The sequence below is a fragment of the Scyliorhinus canicula genome, chromosome 14, assembly GCF_902713615.1.
Source record: "Scyliorhinus canicula chromosome 14, sScyCan1.1, whole genome shotgun sequence".
Taxonomy (NCBI): domain Eukaryota; kingdom Metazoa; phylum Chordata; class Chondrichthyes; order Carcharhiniformes; family Scyliorhinidae; genus Scyliorhinus; species Scyliorhinus canicula.
In genome coordinates this window covers 58,185,809-58,207,816 of record NC_052159.1, presented here as the reverse complement: position 1 = coordinate 58,207,816, position 22,008 = coordinate 58,185,809, and the positions used below count along the sequence as shown (strand labels likewise).

Here is a 22,008-nt window from a genome sequence, read left to right as displayed (position 1 = left end):
GGGGGGGGGGGGGGGGGGGGGGTTGTTTAGGGGGGAATTAGGGAATGGTCGGGGGAAAGGTGCCACTGAGACTCTTGGAGGATCCTCACGACTCATCCAAGTGGAGTTGAGAGGGAACAATTGTGGGGAAGTGGCTACAGTGAGAGCGAGGAGGCTGAGAGGCTTAATGGAGAGGCACTCACTAAAGGGGGAAGGACATGGGTGGAAGTCCCATATGTGTGGAGGGTTGAAGGTCAGGGCTCTGTTAGGAATCGTCACCGCTCGCTCTGGTGCTCTCTTTTCACTGCATGATTCTGGAGAATCTTGGAGCTTTTGAGGTTGCTATTTTGCTCATAGTGATCGAGCAGCAACAGAGTATCGACATGCTTCTTCACGTGGCCATGACCAGTGTCCTGCAGAGGAGGGGGAGGCTGGACCCATAGCTGTTCAGGAGCAGCACCATAGATGGTGGAGCCTTGTGGGAGACAGTATCAGCAAAGGGTCTACCGAAGTTGGGCATCCTACTTGCAGAAGTCAGAGCTTCTGTGCCAGAGACGTTTGCGCCTGTCCTGGGGACAATGGACCATCTTTGCCATGTTCTGCAAGAGCTGGCACCACATTGAATGGGAAGACACCCACTCCCTGTGGCTTTTAAAGAGACGGCCACTCTGAATTTCTCTGCAAGCGGCTTGTTTCAGAGCAGCACTGATGACCTGTGTGGCATTTCCTAGCCAACTACACACAAATGCATAAGGGAGATAACAGATGTACTTTATGCAAGAGATCATGTGTTTATAAACTTGGACCAGGACAGGTGAGCCAGGACGCCAGGGCCATGGGCACCGCCTGTTTAGTAGGCACGCCTGGAGTGCAGGATGTGATAGACTGCACCCACATGGCCCTGCGGTCTCGATGGCACCATTCATGAACCGCAAGGGATCCCACTCCCTCAATGTCCAACTGGTTTGTGACCACAGGATGCGCATAATGCAGGTATGTGTCCATTTTAAAGGGAGTGTCCATGACAGTTACATCTTGGGGTGCTCACAGATGCCTGAGGTTTTTAGGGACAGCAGCGACTGAAGGGATAGCTTCTCAGGGACAGGGGGTGCCCACTCAGGAGATAGCCGATGACCCCAGTGAGGGGGCCACAAACACCTGCAGAGACGCGTTTCAACGAGGCTCATGCTTCTGCACATGTGTTGGTCGAGCAGGTGATTGGCCAGTTGAAGATGCGGTTCCAGTGCCTGGACCAGTCAGGGGGTGCCCTCTAATACAGCCCCCAGCGGGTGTCCTGCATTATTGTGGTTTGCTGGCACTGCAGAGAGGAGGCCAGATGGATCTGGAGGAGATGGGGCAAGTGTCAGATCTCCTCAGATGAGGTTGAGGTTAAGGAGGGCAGTGAGGAGCAGCCCTCAGAGGAGAAAGGACCTGGGGCCATGGCCAGGACCTGATGATCCAGGGACTCCCACTTAGCCTCTCGCTTTGGGGAAAACTAGGGAGTGAGGAGCTCTCACCCTGGGGTGTGACGTCTTATCATTTCTGTAGTGCCAGTGATAGGTTCTTGTAGTGATGCCCAAGTTCATGGGCCGAGCTAAGGATATTGCCCGGACACTGTGGTAGAATGATGATGACTTGGATTGAGGACTGAGCGATACTCTTCTCATCCACAGCAATATGTCTAACTCCTGCCTGACAGAGAGATGAACACATCCTGCCAATGAATGGACTTATGGGGGTTCAGAGATGCAGGATGAACTCTCATCTGCTGAAGCCCCCTTCCAGTCAAGGGTCCTGGTGTTTACCTCAATTAACATCCAAGGTGGGTCTGTCTCTCTAATCTTGGTCAGCTCATGGCATCCATCACTGGAGAAAAGTGGCAGAAATGGGAGGCCTGAGCGTTGATGCTTGGGGAAGAGCCGGGGGTGCTGGCCGGTGGCAGCAGCAACACATCTGTACTGTCATCAATGTAGGAGGTGGGAGAGACATAGCTTTGCCATTCTCACAATCCACAGGGATGAAGCTCCGAGTATGTGCGAGGGTTTGCGGAGCACGGCATCATGAAATAGCAGGGTGGAGAATCGGCTGGTGAGCAAAGTGATGTTTATTACAAGAGTTATATTACAATGGTGACCTATCTCAACAGGTACCTATGTTCACCCATGCTCACTAAGTGCCTACAGTTTCGTACTCTTCCTCCTGCTAGTCTAGGTGTTTCCCCACGATCCATAGCCAAGGTTGAGGCGACCTGCTGCCTTCCACACCCTGAAATGACCTTGGCAGGTGTCCCCGATGGGGGCCTGGACTTTCTTTCGGGCAACACAGGTGCGGCAGTGCTGTCCTCTGGCGTGGAAACTCATCGATTCCCATAAGTGCCTGCATCATGCAGTTCAAATCCTGCAAACTTACCCTGGCCATGGGAAGAAGGGCACTATTTTTTTTGCGGCATTGCTGCTAAATCCTCTTCCACAGGGAGTTGGCACTGACTAACACAGCCACTGCCTCCCAGGTGAGGGTGGTCACCTTGCTGGATGAATGCTGTCTGGAACACAGGTATTGGAGGTTCCACCTCTGCTGCATTCCATCCAGGAGTCTGGTGTGGGATCCCTCTGTGAACCATGGAGCTGACTTCCTGGCTGCTAGCCCCTCGATTGGATTTGCAACAAGTGCAGGGGAGGAGTTTAAATGGATCTCCCCACTGATTGTAAGGAATAATTTATAGAATCATAGAATCTACAGTGCAGAAGGAGGCCATTCAGCCCATCGTGTCTGCACCGGCCCTTGGAAAGAGCACACTACTTAAGCCCATATCTCCACCCTATCCCCGTACCCAGTAACCCAACCTCACCTTTTTGGACATTAAGGGGAAATTTAGCATGGCCAATCCACCTAACCTGCCCATCTTTGGACTGTGGGAGGAAAGCAGAGTGTCCGGAAGAAAGCTATGCAGACATAGGGAGAAAGTGCAAACTCCAGACAGGCAGTCACCCGAGACCAGAATTGAACCCGAGACCCTGGAGCTGTGAGGCAGCAGTGCTAACCACCGTGCCATGGTGCCACCCACGTCCTGGGGCTAGCAAATCAGTGAGAGGCTGCCCCAAGCGCAGTGTGATTCATGTGGCAGGAAAAAAACCTTTTCTCTGGAGGCTCAATATTCCGTGATATTTCACATCAACGGCAGGATTCACAAGGTTTTTCTCACCACAACAGACAGTTTGTCATTTTTTGCTAAGGTTCCATCCTCCTGCTTGCTTGTGTAAGCTTTCTAAGCCATTACTTTCAGCCATTACTTCCCAGTTTAGGATTATGAATACAATTATGCCACGGAAGGATGGCTGCTCCATTTCCAAATGAGCCCCTTCGAGTCCCATGATATGCCTCTTTTCCAGGAAATTATCTAAAATGTGAATTTCAGCAATATAAAACGTGATGGAATTTATTTTCGTACATTATAAACGAAGAACAAGGGGTGGGATTCTCCCAGCCCTGTGCCGGGCTGGAGAATCCCAGCGAACGGGCCACGCCGCCCCAATGCCGGCACGTGATTCTCCGCAGTGCAGAGAATCGTTGCCATTGGCGCCGGCGTGATGCCGGTCTACGCAGCCGACCTGCCGATTCTCCGGCCGTAGGAAAAGAGCAGAGTCCCGCCGGCACCGTTCTAATATGCTCTAGGCCGGCGGGACATCGGTGTGTAAGGGTGAGGTGGCGGCCTGTGAGGGAGGGAGGGGGAGTCCGACCCCGGGGGGGGGGGGGGGGGGGCTCTGATGTGGCCTGGCCCGCATTCGGGACCCACCCATCAGCGGGCCGGCCTCTGTGGCTGGGGCCTCCTTTCCTACGCGCCGGCCCCTGTAGCCCTGTGCCATGTTGCGTCGGGGCCAGCGCGTTGAAGAAGGCCACTGCGCATGCGCCGATTGCCCATGTCCTCGTTGGCACCGGCGCAACTGCGCATGCATGGGTCCCGCAGCACACAGTTCATGCCGTGATCTGCAGCTGGAGCGGCACAAACCACTCCAGCGCCGTGCTGGCCCCCTGTAGGGGCCAGAATTAACTGTGGGAGTGGCCCGTTCACGCCGACGTAAAACGCGACGGCGCTTACGACAGCGTGGACACTCTGCCGCGGGATGGGAGAACCCTGCCCAAGATTGCACACATGGGGCGGCATGGTAGCTCAGTGGTTAGCATAGTGGCTATCACTGTGGCAGGGACCTGGGTTCAATTTCCAGCCTTGTATGTGTGGAGTTTGCACATTCTGCTGTTATATGACTTTCTCTTGTTCTTCTCTGCAGATAATGATCTGGAGATCTTTAAGAATGATCTACATCTCAGCATGTATGCTGCCTTGACATACTTTGATACTCAATGATTATAGAATGGCGACTCTTTCTCCGCCTATTCTCGCCATTTTGTCACTTACAATGATTGGCTTTGGGAGATTGTCATCCTCACAAATGGCTGTGAGTGGGAGGCCAAAGAGTCTGCCCGGTGTTCTGATGGTTGGGGACAGAAGCAAGTTGTCCAACTGAGGGCTGGGACCACGCCAAAAGGCCCAGTTCATAATTGGCTTTTTCCTTTTGTGTTGCTTTTGACTTGGATCTACAAAAAGAAGAAAAAGTAGCAAGAGATAAGAGGCCCTTCTCACAAACCATTTTCCAGCATTTACTTTTCAAATTTGCTCTGGTGATATGCTGTAAAGAGTATTTTTGGCTGCAATTAAGGCTCAAAGAATTTAACAACCAATTCTTCAAATAACAAACTGTTATTTAGCGTTTTAGTTGTGTTAGTACTATGAGTTTGTTATTTTTGAAAATATTGTTGGATGATAGGGTCTAATGAAGTAGCATAGCAATCTTTATTAATTTATAACATATATATATATCTTTTATCTGGAATGATGATCTTCTAAAGGTATATTTTGTGAATCCACAAATCAAACATAAAAGCTTATATTATATCCATCTGCAGTCAATGTCTGCTCTGTAGTCTCTTTGTCAGTGCGTCTCTTTGAAGTGTTGCCACTAATTATTCACAAAGTTTTTTTTGACATTCTCGCTAACAGACCAGTTAGAGTATACACTTTGTTTTAATGTTAGGGAGTGCTCCATTGGAAATTATATGGTATAACTACAACAATGTTATATTTATATTGTGCCTTTAACATAATAAAATATTACAAAGAGCTTCACAGCAGCATTATAAAACAAAATATGACACTGAGCCATATTAGATGAGCAAAAGTTTGGTCAAAGAGGTAGGTTTATGTAGTGCCCTAAAGAAGGAAAGCGAGTCAGCCAGGTATAGGGAGGGTACTCCAGAATTAATGTCCTAGGTAACTGAAGGCAGGGCCACCAATGGTGATGTGGTTAGAAAAAGAATTGAGGATGCTTAAGAGTAACTAGCACTGCAGTTAGTGATGTGCCACAGCTATTTAAGAGGTGGTGATCAGTGTCTCAGCTATTTACAATCTATATTCATGACTTGGATAAAGGGATTGAGTGCATTGTAGCCAAATTTGCTGACAATACAAAGATAGGTAGGGAAGCAAGTTGTGAGGAGGACCCAAAGGTGGGATTATCTGCCCCCTGCCCGGCGGTGTGTTTGCAGTGGTGGGCATGGCCCACCATTGGCTGATGGTGGGCTCTTTCGGTCACTGGGTTCTCTCATTGTTTGCCCCCTCCGTCTTGCGGGAACTCACAGCAGGAACAGCCAGAAAATTGCAGCCAAAGTGTGTAGAAGAAGTGCAGATAGGTCAAACGAGTGGGTACAAAGTTGGCAGATTCAGTATCAAGTGGGAAAATGCAAGACAAGAAAAATGCATTACTTCAGTGGAGACTGGAAATGCTGCAGTGCAGACGGATCTGGGTATCCTTATACATGAATCACAAAAAGTTGGCATGCAGGAAGAGCAAGCTGTATAATTAGGAAGACATATGGAACACTGGCCTTTATTGAAAGAGGAATGGAGTATAAAATAAATGAAATCTTCCAACTGTACAGGGCTTGGTGAGATCATACCTAGAGCAGAGTATAATTTTAGTCTTCTTATTTAAGGAGGGATATTCTTGTATTGGAAGCAGTTCAGTTCAGAGAAGGTTTACTAGGTTGATCCTGGGATGAAGGAATTGTCTTCTGAGAAAAGGTTGAGCAGGTTGGTCCTATACTTGTTGGAATTTAGAAAATTAAGAGGTGGTGATCTTATTGAACATATAGGGGTGCATTTTATGGAACCCGTCAGCATATTTGAAGGGGGTGTCTAAAAAAAATAAAGTGGGTGGCCAGCCCACTGTCTTCCTACCCACTCCCAAGCTGTCCCACATATTACAGGGGGTGGCTAAGGTATTAGGCAGCCCACCTGCCCATAGGCCTATTCAGGCCCTTAAGAGAACAATTGGACTTAAGGGTCTCGTTCTGCCTCGCTGCAATTTTTCAGCCTTTGGGGAAGACAGCCATGGGCTGCTATCAGGTTATCTTCTTTGGTGGAGTGCCCTGTGCCCATTGGGGGCATCACCTCCCCCTCTGAAGATTATATCTCCCCCACTTTGTGCCTGCCCAGTTTGTCTCTAAAACACAAACTCCAATCCCCCCACTTGCTGGGGTCTCCGATCCCTGCCCGCTCAAAATGCCTGATCTTTAAGTCTGGGAGACATCATTATCCTTCTTCAGCAGGGGCCACTACTGTCTTCAGGTGCTGCTGGGATGACAGAATTGCCAATCAATCAGATTAACTGGCAGCTGTCGAGCAAGGGACTTCTTAGACGAGGGAAAGAATTCCCACTCAAGTCATTAAAGCCACCCCCAGCATTATATCACTGCAGGACAGGTGAATTTAAAGTCAGTGAGGTGCCAACCAGCTTTTAGCGCAGGCGGGGGTGGGCAATCCATCTCCTCCCATAGGAAATAGGAGCAGGAGTAGGCCATTCAACCCCTCTAGCCTGCTCCACCATTCAATAAGATCATGGCGGGCATTCCAAAGTCTAATGAATCTGATATACCTTCAATTCACAGTGAGGTAGAGGGAGCAAGTGAACAGTAGGCTTTATTAGTCATGAACTTGCCTAGCCAGAGTCAGTAGTACAGATGAATGCCGCCCACAAGAGGCCGGCTTATATATGGCCCCAGTGTGGGCGGAGCCAGAGGCAGTGATATGTACTGTTACAGTACAGTACCTGGGAGCAGTTCATATCACCACTTCCAGGTCACAGGTTATGGTATCATGCATACATTATGGTGAATACATTCACCACATTCACCCCCTGTTAAAAAAATCAAGTCCAGCGGGGGTGATGTGGGGTCATTACATATTCAGTCTATCTGGAGGCCGGATCGTTCTCTTCGACCTGCGCAGCTCTGCTGGTGTGGCGGGCACAGTTGTCGCAGGTGATGACTCCAGGGTCGTTGTGTCTGGAGCTTGAGCCTCAGTCCGGGGTGTCGGAGACGGTTGGGGTGCGGGGGTAGAGTGAGCGGTGATGGGTGGTGGCAGTGTCGGCGCGGATAATACAGGAGACTCAAAGGGACGTAAGGGGTGCTGTGAGTGGCAGCGGCGAGGGGGGATGTAGGCGGGGGGTGGTTGGCGGGGGAGCCAGCTGGCGCCAGGTCACGTAGGGAGACCGTATCTTTCCGTCTGTCCTGGTGCATGATGTAAGCGTACTGGGGATTAGCGTGGTGCAGCTGGACCCTCGACCAGGGGGTCGCTCTTATGGCTCCTCATGTGCCTCCAGAGAAGGACTTGTCCCGGAGCTTTCAGCCAAGATGGAAGCGAAACCCCGGAGATGGACTTCCTGGGGAAGATAAACAAATGATCATGAGGGGTCTCGTTCATGGCCGTGCAGAGGAGTGATCTGATGGAGTGGAGGGTGTCAGGGAGGAGCTCCTGCCAGCGGGGGATTGGGAGACTTCTAGACCCAAGGGCCAGAAGAACGGCCTTCCATACCGTCGCATTCTCCCTCTCCACCTGCCCGTTTCCCTGCGGGTTATAGCTCATAGTCCTGCTCGAGGCAATGCCTTTGTTGAACAGGTACTGACGCAGCTCATCGCTCATGAATGATATGCCCCGGTCACTGTGGGTGTAGGCAGGGAAACCGAACAGCGTGAAGATGCTGTGCAGTGCCTTTATTACGGTGGCTGAGGTCATGTCGGGGCAGGGGACGGCAAAGGGGAAGCGAGAGTACTCACCGATGACGGTGAGAAAGTATATATTCCAATTTGTGGAGGGGATGGGCCCTTTGAAGTCAATGCTTAGGCGCTCAAAGGGCCGGGAGGCCTTTACCAGGTGGGCCTTGTCTGGCCGGTAGAAGTGCGGTTTGCACTCTGCGCAGACCTGGCCGTCCCTGGTCATGGCCTTGACCTTCTCGGAGGAGAAGGGCAGATTGCGGGCCTTAATAAAGTGGGTAAACCGGGTGACCCCCGGGTGGCAGAGGTCATTGTGGATAGCCCAAAGTCAGTCACCTTGCGCACTGGCATATGTGCCGCAGGACAGGGCATCTGGGAGCTCGTTGAGCTTCCAGGACGATACTTGATAGCGTAGTTGTGGGTGGAGAGTTCGATCCTCCACCTCAAGATTTTATCATTTTTTAGTTTGCCCCGTTGTGCGTTGTCGAACATGAAGGCTACCGATCGTTGGTCGGTGACGAGGGTGAACCTCCTACCGGCTATGTAGTGCCTCCAGTGCCGCACGGCTTCCACTATGGCATGTGCTTCCTTCTCGACCAAGGGGTGTCGAATTTCGGAAGCGTGGAGGCTCCTAGAGGAAAATGCTACTCTCCTGCCCATCTGGTTGAGTGTGGCGGCCAGTGCGACATCTGACGTGTCGCTCTCTACCTGAAAAGGGATGGACTCATCCACCGCGTGCATTGCGGCCTTGGTGATATCGGTCTTGATGCGGCTGAAGGCAGCGCGGGCTCATCCGTCAGGGGAAAGGTGGTTGTTTGAATAATTGGGCGGGCTTTGTCCGCATAGTTGTGGACCCACTGGGCGTAGTAGGAGCACAGCTCCAGGCATCGTTTTAGGGCCTTGAGGCTGTGGAGTGGGGAGTTCTGTGAGGGGGCTTATACAGTCGGGGTCAGGCCCTAGGACTCCGTTCTCTACGACATAGCCGAGAATGGCTAGTCGGGTAGTACGGAAGATGCATTTTTCTTTGTTGTATGTGAGATTGAGGGATTGGGCAGCCTGGAGGAACCTCTGGAGGTTGGCGTCATGGTCCTGATGGTCATGGCCGCTGATGGTCACTTTGTCCAAGTACGGGTATGTAGCCCGCAAACCATACTGGTCCACCATTCGGTCCATCGTTATCTGAAAGACCGAGACTCCGTTAGTGACACCGAAGGGGACTCTGAGGAAGTGGAAGAGTCGGCCGGCTGCTTCAAAGGCAGTGTAGTGTCGCTCTTCCGGGCAGATTAGGAGCTGGTGGTAGGCCGACTTCAGATCGACCATGGAGAACACACATTACTGCGCGATCTGGTTGACCACCTCTGCTATGCGGGGGAGAAGGTACACATCGAGTTGCGTGAATTGGTTAATGGTCTGGCTGTAGTCCACAACCATCCGATTCTTTTCCCCGGTCCGGACGACCACCACTTGTGCTCTCCAGGGGCTGTTACTGGCCTCGATGATCCCTTCACTTAACAGTCACTGGACCTCCAACTTGATAAACATAATCTCCAGCGAACTGTACAGTCTGCTCCTGGTGGCGATGGGCTTACAGTTAGGAGTGAGGTTCGCAAAGAGTGAAGGGGGAGACCTTGAGGGTCGCGAGGCTGCACACTGAGGGGGGGAGGGGGGGGCAAGGGTCCGCCAAATTGTAGGGTCAGGCTTCGGTGGTTACATTGAAAGTCCAACCCGAGCAGTAGGGGGGCGCAGAGGTGGGGGAGCTTAAAACGAGCGTACTCTGCGCCCTGCATCGCGAGATTGGTGATACAGTACCCCCGGATCTGAACTGAATGGGACCCGGAGGCAAGGGAGATTGTTTGGGAGGCTGGGTAGGTGTGGAGGGAGCAGTGCCTTACTGTTTCGGGGTGGACAAAGCTCTCTGTGCTCCCGGAGTCGAAAAGGCAGGGGCACTTGTGCCCGCTGACTCTGATGACCATCATGTAGTTCTTCAGCTGTTTTGGCTGCGACTGGCGAGGGTGACTGCGCCCAGCTGTGGGTAATCTGTGTGGCCGGTGGAGTCACAAGATGGTGGCCCCCATGAGTCACACGTGTCGGGCTGGGGCGAAGATGACGACCAAGATGGCCGTCCCCATCGGTCGGTGTTGGGGCTGCTGGCCAAGATGGCGGCCCCATGAGTCGCACGTGTCAGTCAGTGTTGGGGCTGGAGACCAAGATGGCAGTCCCCACTAGTCACACGCTGCCAATGACGCATCTGACGGGGGAGTTCCGGGCAGGCACGCAGCCGCATTGCGGGATCTGTGGGGCTGCGAGTCCATGGGGCGGGCCTGGTGCGCTTTCGATTTCTGGGCCTTAGGCCAGCCAAGACAGACCCTAGCAAAGTGCCCCTTTTGCCCACAATTGCTACACGGTGATGTGCGGGCTGGGCAGCGCTGCCGGGGGTGTTGGCCCTGGCCGCAGAAGTAGCACTGCGGTTCCCCGGGCTGGGCTGGCAGACACACGGCACAGGCCTGCGATGTAGTCGGGTCCGACGGGGGTCGCGACAAGACGTCTACGAGGGGTTCCGCAGGCCCGCGGGGAATGTGCCGAGGTTTTGGTAGGCCACCTCTAGTGAGGTCGCTAGCTTTACCGTTTCCCACAGGTCAGAGGTCCCGTTTTTCAGCAGACGCTGCCTGATGTAATTCGAGCGGACTCCCGCCACGTAGGTGTCCCGGATCTGTGAGTTCATATGTTCCTCCGCCGTCACATCTCCATAGCTGCAGTTCCTCGCGAGTAGAGTCAGGGTTTTGAGATACTCGTCCAGCGATTCCCGGCGCGTTGACAGCGAGTAGTGAGGAGATGTCTGGTGAACACCTCATTTACGGGCTTCACGAAATGTGCCTCGAGAGTTGTGACCGCCACCTCGTACGTGGCCGCTTTTTCGATCATTACCGAGATTCAATGGCTCACCCGGGCGTGGAGGAGTTGCAGCTTGAGAGTCTCCGTGGGAGGCGTTGTGGAGGAGTCGAGGTAGGCCTCGAAGCATCGGAGCCAATGTTCGAATATTTCCTTGGCTTCGGAAGCGCGGGCGTCGAGTTCGAGCCTGTCTGGCTTTAGAGCGGCTTCCATAGTGCTGTCTATGACTAATAAATTGACATACCTTCAATTCACAGTGAGGCAGAGAGAGCAAGTGAACAGTAGGCTTTATTAGTCATGAACTTGCCTAGCCAGAGTCAGAGTAATGCCGCCCACAAGAGGCTGGCTTATATATGGCCCCGGTGTGGGCGGAGCCAGAGGCGGAGCCCTACCGGGGTTACAGTACAGTACCTGGAAGCAGTTCCTATCGCCACTTCCAGGTCACAGGTTACAGGTTACGGTATCATGCATACATCATTCATTCACCACATTACCTCTGATGGGAATAAAAAATCCTCCTCATCCTATTATTAAATACCCCATGATGAGGAGAATTTTTGTTCCCATCAGAGGTTCATTAGACTTTGGAATTCCCGCCATGATCTTATTGAATGGTGGAGCAGGCTAGAGGGGTTGAATGACCTACTCCTGCTCCTATTTCCTACATTCTTATGCAAGATACCAGAAATAGATGATTCCAGGTATCTCCAGAGGTGTTTCGGGGGCAGAGGAGATCACGAAGATAGGGAAGAGGGTGGCTATGGAGGGATTTGAAAACAAGTTTGAGAAAAAGACACTTCTTGTCCAGGAGTCAGTGTAGGTCAGTGAGCACAGGGGGTGATGGTGAACGGGACTTGGTATGAGTCAAGACACAGGCAGCAGAATTGTGAATGACCTGAAGTTACAGAGGGTCAGATTTGGGAGGCCAGCCTGGAGAACATTAGGTGTCAAATCTAGAGATAACAAGGGTAATAAAAGGAAATAAAAATTCAAGAGCAGAATTTAAACAAATCCAAATTGACAGCCACAGAAAAGTACCATAAAAAGCAATGAGATAAATGATCAGACACCCTGGGCTGGATTTTCACAGAATAGCCGGATCTGATTTGGTTCTGATTCTGGGTTAGGAGTTCTCCTGTGGTGGTAAACTAAAGTTCAGGTTTTCACACGGGTGAGCCCACGATATGGAATGGGTTTCCTGCCCAACTAGAGCCAATGGGGGGCTGGAATGAAGGTGGGTCAATTGTAAGACTCGCTTAGGCACCATGGCAACCATCACTAAGGTTGCCGGGTGTTCGCAGGGAGAGATTTGTGTTATGTACCACAGAAACAAAGAGAAATGAGGTACAAGGAAACTGGAAGACTGGTTCTTGGGGCAAGGCAGGTGCTCACTTAGCCGATGTCCACCTGGAGGCGATTAAGGGAAAGGAGAAAGGTCCCTCTCTCTGGATGGTGGCAGGATGATACCACCTATTACTGCAGCAAACATTTTCCCTCTGTTCAGCATAAACTCTATTCACCTCTCTTACCTCCCGCAACCTCCATCCACACATTTTGAAGGTTGGAATGAAGATCTGAGGTGGCCTGGACTGGTGGAGGATAAATGATGTCATGGCAGATGCCAGGAAAGCAAGTGGATACTTGGCGGAAGCTCTCACTGTTGTCACAGACAAGATGAACATTGAGGGAGTGGAAGGCTTTCCTGTTGGTGGATTTCACTGGTCGATCATGGGTACTCACTGGCTACATGGGTATAACCGAAGATGCCCTGTGGGAATAAAGTGATGGAGACAAAACTCAATCCTTTATGGCTCTGTGAGGCCATGTCTGTCATTAATGTCCAGCTCTGGCAAACAAAAGCACTAGTGACCAACACGATGCAGTAGTGTGCATTTATTTTGGAGATGCCACCAACGTTGGCAATTATCCTTGGAAGGAGCCAAAAGGAAGAAGCTCAACTCCACAGCGACTTTGACGTCCACTGAGGCACAGATGACCACTGCTGCAGGGTGCATGGTCTTCAGCATTGAGAGAACAGTGTCTATGGCCATCCGCCTGGAGAGTTGCAGTCTCTTGCAGCACTGGTTCTTGGACATCTCCAGGTGGGTCAGTCTTTGGTGATTCACCTTGTGTTGAGAGTTGGACATCCTTCTTTCTCTCCTCATGACAGATGTTCTACCCTTCCGGTGCAAGTGATGCCCCTCATTCCCGCTGAGCTCATAATCTGACAGCCGTACCCCCATTGCCGGCTCCAGCCTTCCTTGTCCTAAGTTGGCCTCCAAATCTTCCGTGGCAACTTTGCCCCTGCTCTTCTGCCTTTGTAATGCCGAAGGTTGCTCATCCTGTTCAAAGTTCAGGCATTGTGCCCACACTCCTAACGAGCTTGCGCAATGTCAAAGGCACCCCATTACAAAATGCCCAGTCCCACTCTTGCCCCAAAGACTCTCTTAAGGGGTCAGGGTGATGTCCTTGGAAGCCATGACTCTGCCTCTCTCACTTCCCCTCACCCCAGCCAATATCTGCCATCCTTCAGTTATGCAGAAACGTACAACTTCTGAAATCCGTGTGCATCTTTAATTATTCCACCCTCCCCCATCACAAGCTCTAAATGACCTTTGCAACAAGTCTCATTGGCCTCAGTTAGGAGGAGAGGAGGTTTCCTGACCTGCCTTCCTCCTGCCCTTGTGATCCCTGCTGGTGCTGAGACTGTTACCTTGAAATTGACAAGCAGCTTGGGCGCTGGTAATTTCACCCACCCACCCCAAAAGACCCCATGCAAATCCACCTTTGGAGGTCTCTAAAAACTAAGCCCCATATCTTAGTGATGTCGGTGAAGGGATAGATATTGGCAAGGATATTGGGGATATTGCTGTTCTTTGAATAGTGCTATGGAATCTTCTACATCCTTGGAGAACTGCGGAGGTTACAATGGAGAGAGGAAAAGTCAATGCTGAAGATACATTCACTGTCTTTAGATCAATAAGAATCAAATTATGCAAGGGTAGTTCCTCAGGGCTGGATGGACAATGGCATAGAGTTAGTAATATGAAATGCTATGGGAAGGTTGAAGAGCATGAAGGTCATTAGTGTACCAGGGGCTTTGGTACAGAGAAACATTTAATGATTTTGACAAAGCTATTAGACAAAGAGTTTTGGGAAAGGTGGATAGATTATTGGGAAGCAATAATACTTTCAACTACATTAGAGAGGTGAAGGACGCAAGAGATGGAGGAATAAAGACTTTTTGATTCAGGAGGAAGACAGCAGAAAGGAAGAAGGATGATGCCTGGAGAAAAGGGGCCATCAATAAAGCCAGCAAGGGTGGAATTCGGAAAGGGTCTCAAGTATTCAAGAGTCAAGTGGATAGAGATTTAAAGGAACAGGAGGTGGGATTCATTATTTCATGGATGAAATGACTGAGAAAATTTGATGGGCAAATGAGTGAAAAATTGCAAAAAGATTCTGATGCTGGTCTAGAAATGGTGGGTAGATGTATGGAGCTAGTGAGTAGGTAGGCATGACAGAGACAGCTGAATGGGAGAATTTGGTGTAGAGGGGTCGGGGAGAGGAGCTTAGAGGGATTGATGAGGGGGAGAAAAGAAACCTGGAGTGCCATTGTATTTTAGGACGATCCAAGAGTAATAAATGGGTTTGGGAAGAGAGTGTAGTTCATTTTCACTTGTAAATATCAAATTAAGAAACCTCCCTTCCAAATATAGTCAATCCATGGCTTATTGTATATTGAAACAACATATATAGTCGATTCTCGGCTTGGGTCACTGTCTGTGCGGAGTCTGCACGTTCTCCCAGTGTGTGCGTGGGTTTCCTCTGGGTGCCCCGGTTTCCTCCCACAGTCCAAAGATGTGCAGGATAGGTGGATTGGCCATGATTTTAAAAAAATGCCCTTAGTGTCCAAAATTGTCCTTAGTGTTGGGTGGGGTTACTGGGTTATGGGGATAGAGTGGAGGTGTTGACCTTGGGTAGGGTGCTCTTCCCAAGAGCCGGTGCAGACTCGATGGGCCAAATGGCCTCCTTCTGCACTGTAAATTCTATGAAATCTATGAAATAATATAAAAATAATATGATGGCAAGTCAAAGCATCTTCTATTAAAAGGATTTAATAATTGGTTATTTTCATCTACCATTTACGGACAGCCTAAATATTGATTTGAGCAGACATCTCAAACATATGGCACGTTTAACAACAAATATCTCTCAACTCTAGATGGATAGCACCACAGTGATAATGAAGTGCTCTGAACATTCACTTGACTCCACTTCTGCAATCACATTTTGAAGCTAATTGGTTCATTGAATTTGAGTGCTGTCTTCCCATGCACCCCCCCCCCCCCCCCCCCCCCCCTCCCCCCTCCCCATCTTCTCCTGTGCCTTGGGACTGCTTCTGGTCTCCGGACATACTGTGGTCGACACCACAGTACCACAGTGTCTGCCTTTTGCGAATAAACATTTTTTTAACTGGAGAAGTAAATCGAGACACCGGCTTCGCCACACATTTTAATCGTCACACAGGGCCACAAGAAAACGGATTTTCTTTTCTCTTATTTATCCTGTGTTCTGGCTATGACTTAGAAATCCAAGGGAATTTCAGAAGGTACAATTTTATTTTTTTGGATGCATTAAACTGACTTTCTGTGAAGGTCATTTCCTGCTTGGCAGAAAGTTACAAGCTTTTCAGCTGAATTTTCCACAAACCAAAAATTGGCAGGAATTTACAAGGAAAGTTCTTACTTTCACAGTTTCAGGACTATAAATGTTTTTCCTGTACTCCCAGGGTGAAAAATTCCAATAGTTTTTTTCCTCGTCCCATAGAAAAAGAAAATTCTCCGAGTATTTTCTCTATTTCTGTTTAAAGAAAAACAATGTCCGTATAAAAATAAAGACATCCCTTTTAGCATCCACCTCATCTACCCCCAATTTTAAACACAGTTTTACAAAACAATGTAAATAATCACCAAATAATTGCATTTATTTGCACCATCTAGGAGAAATACTTACCAGCCAACTGCTGGCATGATGCCAGGCGACTTGGCTTCAGTATGAACTGACACTGCATCTCCACAGGCAACTGCTCTATGATGAAGGGCCCCTGGAAATCCAGAGGGTGGATTGAGTCTTTGGATCTCTGTGTCTGTGCAGCTGCATGTTGAATGTGACTCATTTTGATGCTGAAAGGATATTCATGCCCTGTTGAGAAAAATCAAAAGCAACTTTCAGTGTTTAATTTTGTGCTACATTAAATTAATCCATCCCTATGTCATCCCATTAATACTTTCGATTAGAGATTTCAATGATGTTTTTGATGAATGTCAGTCTGTGAAATTGTTTGAAGCATCCGTGCCGCACATTTGTGGTAATTCATAAAACTGCACTTGGGACTGCACAGGATTTGTCTTTTGCACATAGCGAAATGATTTCAAATGGTTAAGATAGGATCAAGGACTTTGGGCGGCGGCCAGGGAGTGAGTGGTTGCACATAAGGTGACTCCTGCCTGAGGACTGGTTGCCTGGCTCCTTTTTGCCCGTTTTGCAGGGATTGTGCAGGTGGAAAGGTGGTACAGCAGGAGAATGGCGATCCCTCCTCCGGTGAGAGATGTCAAAGAGTTACCGAACGAGGAATGTGTGGCGCAGGAAGGGAAAACATGGCGGAAGGGCCTGTGGCGGTGTTGCCCACTCAGTGGCTGACGGACAACTTGATGGAGTTCCTGTCGGACAAATTTAAAAAGCAAAGGTAGGCGGTCACCTAAAACTTGGCGGAAGTGACTGAACCAATTCGGGCAGCCCTGGAAAAGGTGTAATACCGGTTGGAGGCACAGAATGCGTTAATAAGAAGGTGAAGGAGATGGTTACCAACCATGAGAATCGAATTGCCTCCTTGGAGTCAGAGATGTTGTTGATGCTGGAGGGGCAAAAAATGCTGAGGGCCAAAATTGATGACTTGGAGAAGCACTTGGAGACAGAACTAGAGGATCGTGGGGCTGCCCGAGGATATGCAAGGAGCGAGGGCCATAGAATATGTGGCGAAGATGTTCGAGCAGTTGGTGGTGGAGGGGGTCTTTTAATGCCCAGATTTGGATTATGGGGGTATTTTAACTGTGTGCTTGACCCTAGGCTGGTTAAGTTGTTCCCCAAATCCCTGAAGTTATCAGCGGTGGCGAAGGAGTTGCTTGGGTTCATGGAACAGATGTTGGGGTGTGGATCCATGGAGGTTTAGGCATCCAAGAGAGAAGGAGTTCTCCTTTTTCTCACATATCCACCAGGTTTACTCCCGCATTGCCATTTTTATTATGGGTAAAGCACTGCTCCCGGGACGTGGTACGATCGGAATACTCGGCAATTGTTACATCGGACCATGCGCCGTACTATGCGGATCTGTGTGGACCAGGGAGCACCCAGCGACTGCCATGGAGGTTGGATGTGGCATTATTGGCGGATAAGGAACAGGTTCTGTGAGAGGATAGTCTCGGCGATAGAAACGCAAGTGGAATTCAATACGAACGAGGTGGTCTCACCCTCCACGCTCTGGAAGGCATTACAGGTGGTAATAAGGGGGGAGATGATCTCGATTAAGATGTACAGGGAGAAGGTGGGAAGGATGAAAAGACAGACATTGTTAGAGGCCATTCGGCCAACAGTATTTGGATACCCCAAAGGAGGAGTTGTTGAAGGAGAGGAAGAAGCTCCAGATGGAGTTGGAGCTGGTTTTGATGGGGAAAGCAGTTGACCAGTTGTGTCGACTACGAGGGGCGTTTTATGAACATGAGGAGAAGGCCAATAGGTTATTGGCTCACCAGCTGAGGCAGCAGGTGGCTTCGAGCGGAACTCGGACATGAAACAGTTCCTGGATGGTTTCGGCTTCCTGGTGGTGGAAGAGTGGATTGTGTAGTGGCTGGAGGCCCTGCTTGGGCTGGAGAAGGTTATGAGGTGCATCTGTTATTTCAATCTGGGAAGGCTCCTGGCCCGGATGGATTCCCAGCAGAATTTTATTTAAAAATTTGCAACAGAGCTGGGGCTTCATCTTTGGAGGTGTTCAATGTCTCGTTAGCGCGGGATGAGTAGCTGCCCACACTGGCAGAGTCTTTGATCTCCCTAATCTTAAAAAAAGGATAAGGATCCAGAGGAATATAGATCATATCGATCCATTTCACTATTAAATGCCGACGCAAAGTTATTAGATAAGGTGCTGGCAATGCGTTAGGAGGATCATTTATCGGGCGGTAGCGGAAGATCAGATGGGTTTGGGAAGGGCTGACAATTGTTGGTCAATATAAGGTTATTGAATGTAGTGATGTTGCCCCCGTCAGGTTCGGAGCTGGAGGTAATAATTTCCATGGATGTGGATAACAGGAAGAACAGGACAGATGTCAGAGGTAGGTTATTTACTCAGAGAGTAGTAAGGGCGTGGAATGCCCTGCCTGCAACAGTAGTGGACTCGCCAACACTAAACGCATTCAAATGGTCATTGGATAGGCATACGGACGATAAGGGAATAGTGTAGAGGGACTTTAGAGGAGTTTCACAGGATGGCGCAACATCGAGGGCCGAAGGGCCTGTACTGCGCTGTAATGTTCTATATTCTATGGAGAAGGCATTCGACCAGGTAGAGTGGGAGTACCTGAGATACTGGGACGGTTTGGATTCGGACCTTGGGGGGGGGGGGGGGGGTTGTTGGGTTACGGGTATAGGGTGGATACGTGGGTTTGTGTTGGTGATCATTGCTCGGCACAACATCGAGGGCCGAAGGGCCTGTTCTGTGCTGTACTGTTCTATCTATCTATCTAACAGATTAAGCTTGGGGTACTTTCGTTTGCATAGGGGGACAAGGCAGGGGTGTCCATTTTCTCCGTTACTTTTAGAGTTGGCAGTTGAGCCGCTGGCAATTGTGCGAGTGGAAAAGAGCAGAGGTATGGAGTACCAAGTGTCCCTATACATGGATAATTTGCTGTTATATGTGACAGGATTATGGAGGTGTTGGATAAGTTTGATTCCTTTTTGGGGTACAGACTTAATGTTGGGAAGAGTGAAGTGTTTCCGCTGAACTCTCAGGGACCGGAAGGAGACCTGGAGAAACTTTCATTCCGGCTGGCTAGGCCGAGCTTCAAATATTTGGGAATACAGGTGGTTCATAACTGTCTCTGTTGCACGAGTTGAATTTGGCCAACCTGATAGGGTGAAGGGTGATTTGAAGAGGTGGGATGTTCTTCCATTATCATTGTCTGGGCAAGTTCAAACTGTGAAAATTAAAATCCTTCCGAAGTTCTTAATTATTTTTCAGAATCTCCCAATTTTCTTACCAAAATCCTTGTCCTTTATGTGGGCAGGCAAGGTGCCTCGGATCTGGAGAGCTTTTTTTCAGAGGGACAGGGGGTCAGGGCGTTTGGGTGGAAATTATCGAGAAGGTTTGGAAATAGGTTGTGGAGAGTGAGACGTTTTGGTAGCGGATGGAGAGTTTAGGCAGCATTTTAAGCTAGAGTGAATGTTGTTGTGGGCATCAATATGCGGGAAGCATAGATTTATCCCAGCGGGGTTGGATTCGAAGTACAGGGTTTTGGAGTGGGAAGTATGGAGGTTTTGGGGTCGTTTGTGGAGGGTAGATTTGTGGGGTTGGAGGCGCTGTTTGAAACGTGTCAGAATCCGGAGGGAAATGGGTTCCGGAATCTGCAGGTTAGGAACTTTGTGGAAAATGAGTTGGCCACATGCCAGTGGTTACCACCCCCTTCATTGATGGGTGTCTCGGAGGACAAGATAAAGGAGGGAAAAATCTCAGATATGTATGGGTAGTTGATGGCAAGGGAGAGGGCCTCGCTGGAGGAAATAAAGAGGAAGTGGGAGGAGGAGTTGGGGCATTTGAAGGGGGGTGTGTGTGTGGAGTGAAGCCTTACGCAGGATAAACTCTACCTCCTTGTGTGCAAGATTGAGCCTGATTCAGCTTAAAGCAGTGCACAGAGCACATATTACCCAAACACACATGAAAGGGTTCTTTCCGGAGGTGGAGGTCAGATGCGAGCGGTGTTTAAGGGGGCCGGCATGTTCTGGTCCTGTCCGAAATTGGTGAGATTTTGGAAGTCCTTTTCAAAACAATGTCAGAGATTTTAGGAGTAAGGGTGGCACTGAGCCTGCGGTTAGTGATATTTTGGGTGTTGGACGAGCCAGGGGCATGCAAGAGGGGAGAAGGGGTGATATATTAGCCTTGCTTCCCTGATAGCCCAGATTTTGTTAGGATGGCTGGCACAGGAGCCACCTAGGGCGCTGGTGTAGGTGGGAGACCTGTCGGATTTTCTGAATTTGGAGAAAATTAAGTTTGCCACCAAGGGGTCAGAGGAAGGGTTTTACTTGAGGTGGAGGCTGTTTATCTCCTTCTTCAAATGAGTGAGGGGGGTTTGGAGGGAAGGGGGGATTTTGTTTTGTTGTAATAAAAAGGGTGTGAACAAGGCAGGATGGTGGGTCGGTTGTTAAATATGAAAATTTTATTGAGGGGATTGAGCGTATTTTGCAAAATGGAAAATGTCCTGAATAAAAATATTTGATAAAAAGATAGGATCAAGAGTACAACCCTTAAATAAAACAACATGTTAATGGAAAATAGTTCAGCATTTGAAAGAGACCATACCAAAAGCCATAACTTAGTTATTCATGTTCTTAATATTCTGTAAAATAAATCAGATAGGAGTACCAAAGCTTTTCAACGTCTGTACAAAAGCATGCTGATCTTGTTTCTAGACAGTGATCTCTGCCACGTTGATATAAAGGTCTTTTCCTTTGGATTTATTAGATTGCTAGATATTTCTTAGCTTGTACCGACCATCTGCTTATCAGCAGCATTGGGTGTGATCTTTTTAGGAAACCAAATTGATGAAGAACCAAGTCTATTGAGAGCGAACACAAGAAATGTGACCAATCTTGGACAAAGCAGTCGTTTTAGTACTTTCTATTCCCAAGCAATTTTTAACTGCATGCTGCCTCTTTGAATATAATGCTATACAATTCTCAAAATAACCTCATGATCAATTGCTAATACTATTTACAAACTGCACTAACACAATAGACCCTGTATCCAATAGCTTTCAAGTTTAAAAAAAACCTCTGTCCTGAGAATAATGTTTCATTAAAATTTCTCCATTGTTAATAAAGGATATATTTGTCAGGGATTGCAGACTAGAAGGACCCCTGCAATAAGAATTGTATACCTCCATGGGTTTTGCCAGAAATCAAAAGGTTATTCTTTATTCTTGGAGTAGCCTTGGCCAACTCATTTATGTCCACTGTTTGATTTTAGTTCAATCTTTTTTTTAAACCAGCAAAGGTTTGCTAGCTCTTTCTTTTCATTATGCAGAGTGTATACCAGGCACTGCTTCTGCAGAACACAGATGCTCTTCAGCTGAGCCTTGCCCTCCTTTATTATTGGAAATAGCCCCTTCGTTAATGTCACTTGTCAAAAAGTTGCAGAGATTTTTCACTTGCATTTTCCTACATCCAACCTTTGCTACTGGCATGAACAAAGCATCCAGCAGATGCTTTTTAGCAGTGACTGCCATCAGGTTATTTCAGCAATGGCACCAGGATAGTAATGCATTAAACAGACAAAAAGTCAAATGCCTTTCCTACAGTCAATTTAACACAATGCAAGAATCAGTTCTGTGTTACATCTTTAAATTCTAATTTTTCTGCAAATTGTTCCTTCAAGAGGCTCAGTGTTTTTAAAAAAAATCTCCCATGACCTTGCTGGTCAACTAACTACAATGGATGTGGCAGCAGTTGTCACATCTACAGTCATCACCTTTTTAAACTATGTCATAATCACTAATTTAGTCCAAAAAGCTATACAAATAGGTGGTGCACAGCTGGTTATATTGAATAAACTCCTTATTTAACCAGTAGACTTTCAACATTTCTATTGCAGATCTCACCTGATCCAGGGTCTTGATGTTTCTTAGGTGTCTCAACTTCTTGAACCAACTTGACTGATATCCAGCTTGCAGTTGTATAGCTTGATACAATACCCTTTTCTATCATTAA

At 48.7% G+C, this 22,008-nt stretch overlaps 1 protein-coding gene across 1 annotated transcript in view; it reads right to left on the bottom strand.

The window, feature by feature from the left end:
- arhgap20 (Rho GTPase activating protein 20) overlaps positions 1–22,008 on the bottom strand; it is a 144,930-nt gene that overhangs the window by 20,516 nt on the left and 102,406 nt on the right. The window contains exons 9-10 of the mRNA XM_038817771.1: positions 15,991–16,179; positions 4,394–4,572 (exon numbers count right to left, since the gene is read on the bottom strand). Coding sequence (XP_038673699.1) covers positions 4,394–4,572; positions 15,991–16,179 — 368 coding nt within the window. The remainder of the gene's footprint in view (positions 1–4,393; positions 4,573–15,990; positions 16,180–22,008) is intronic.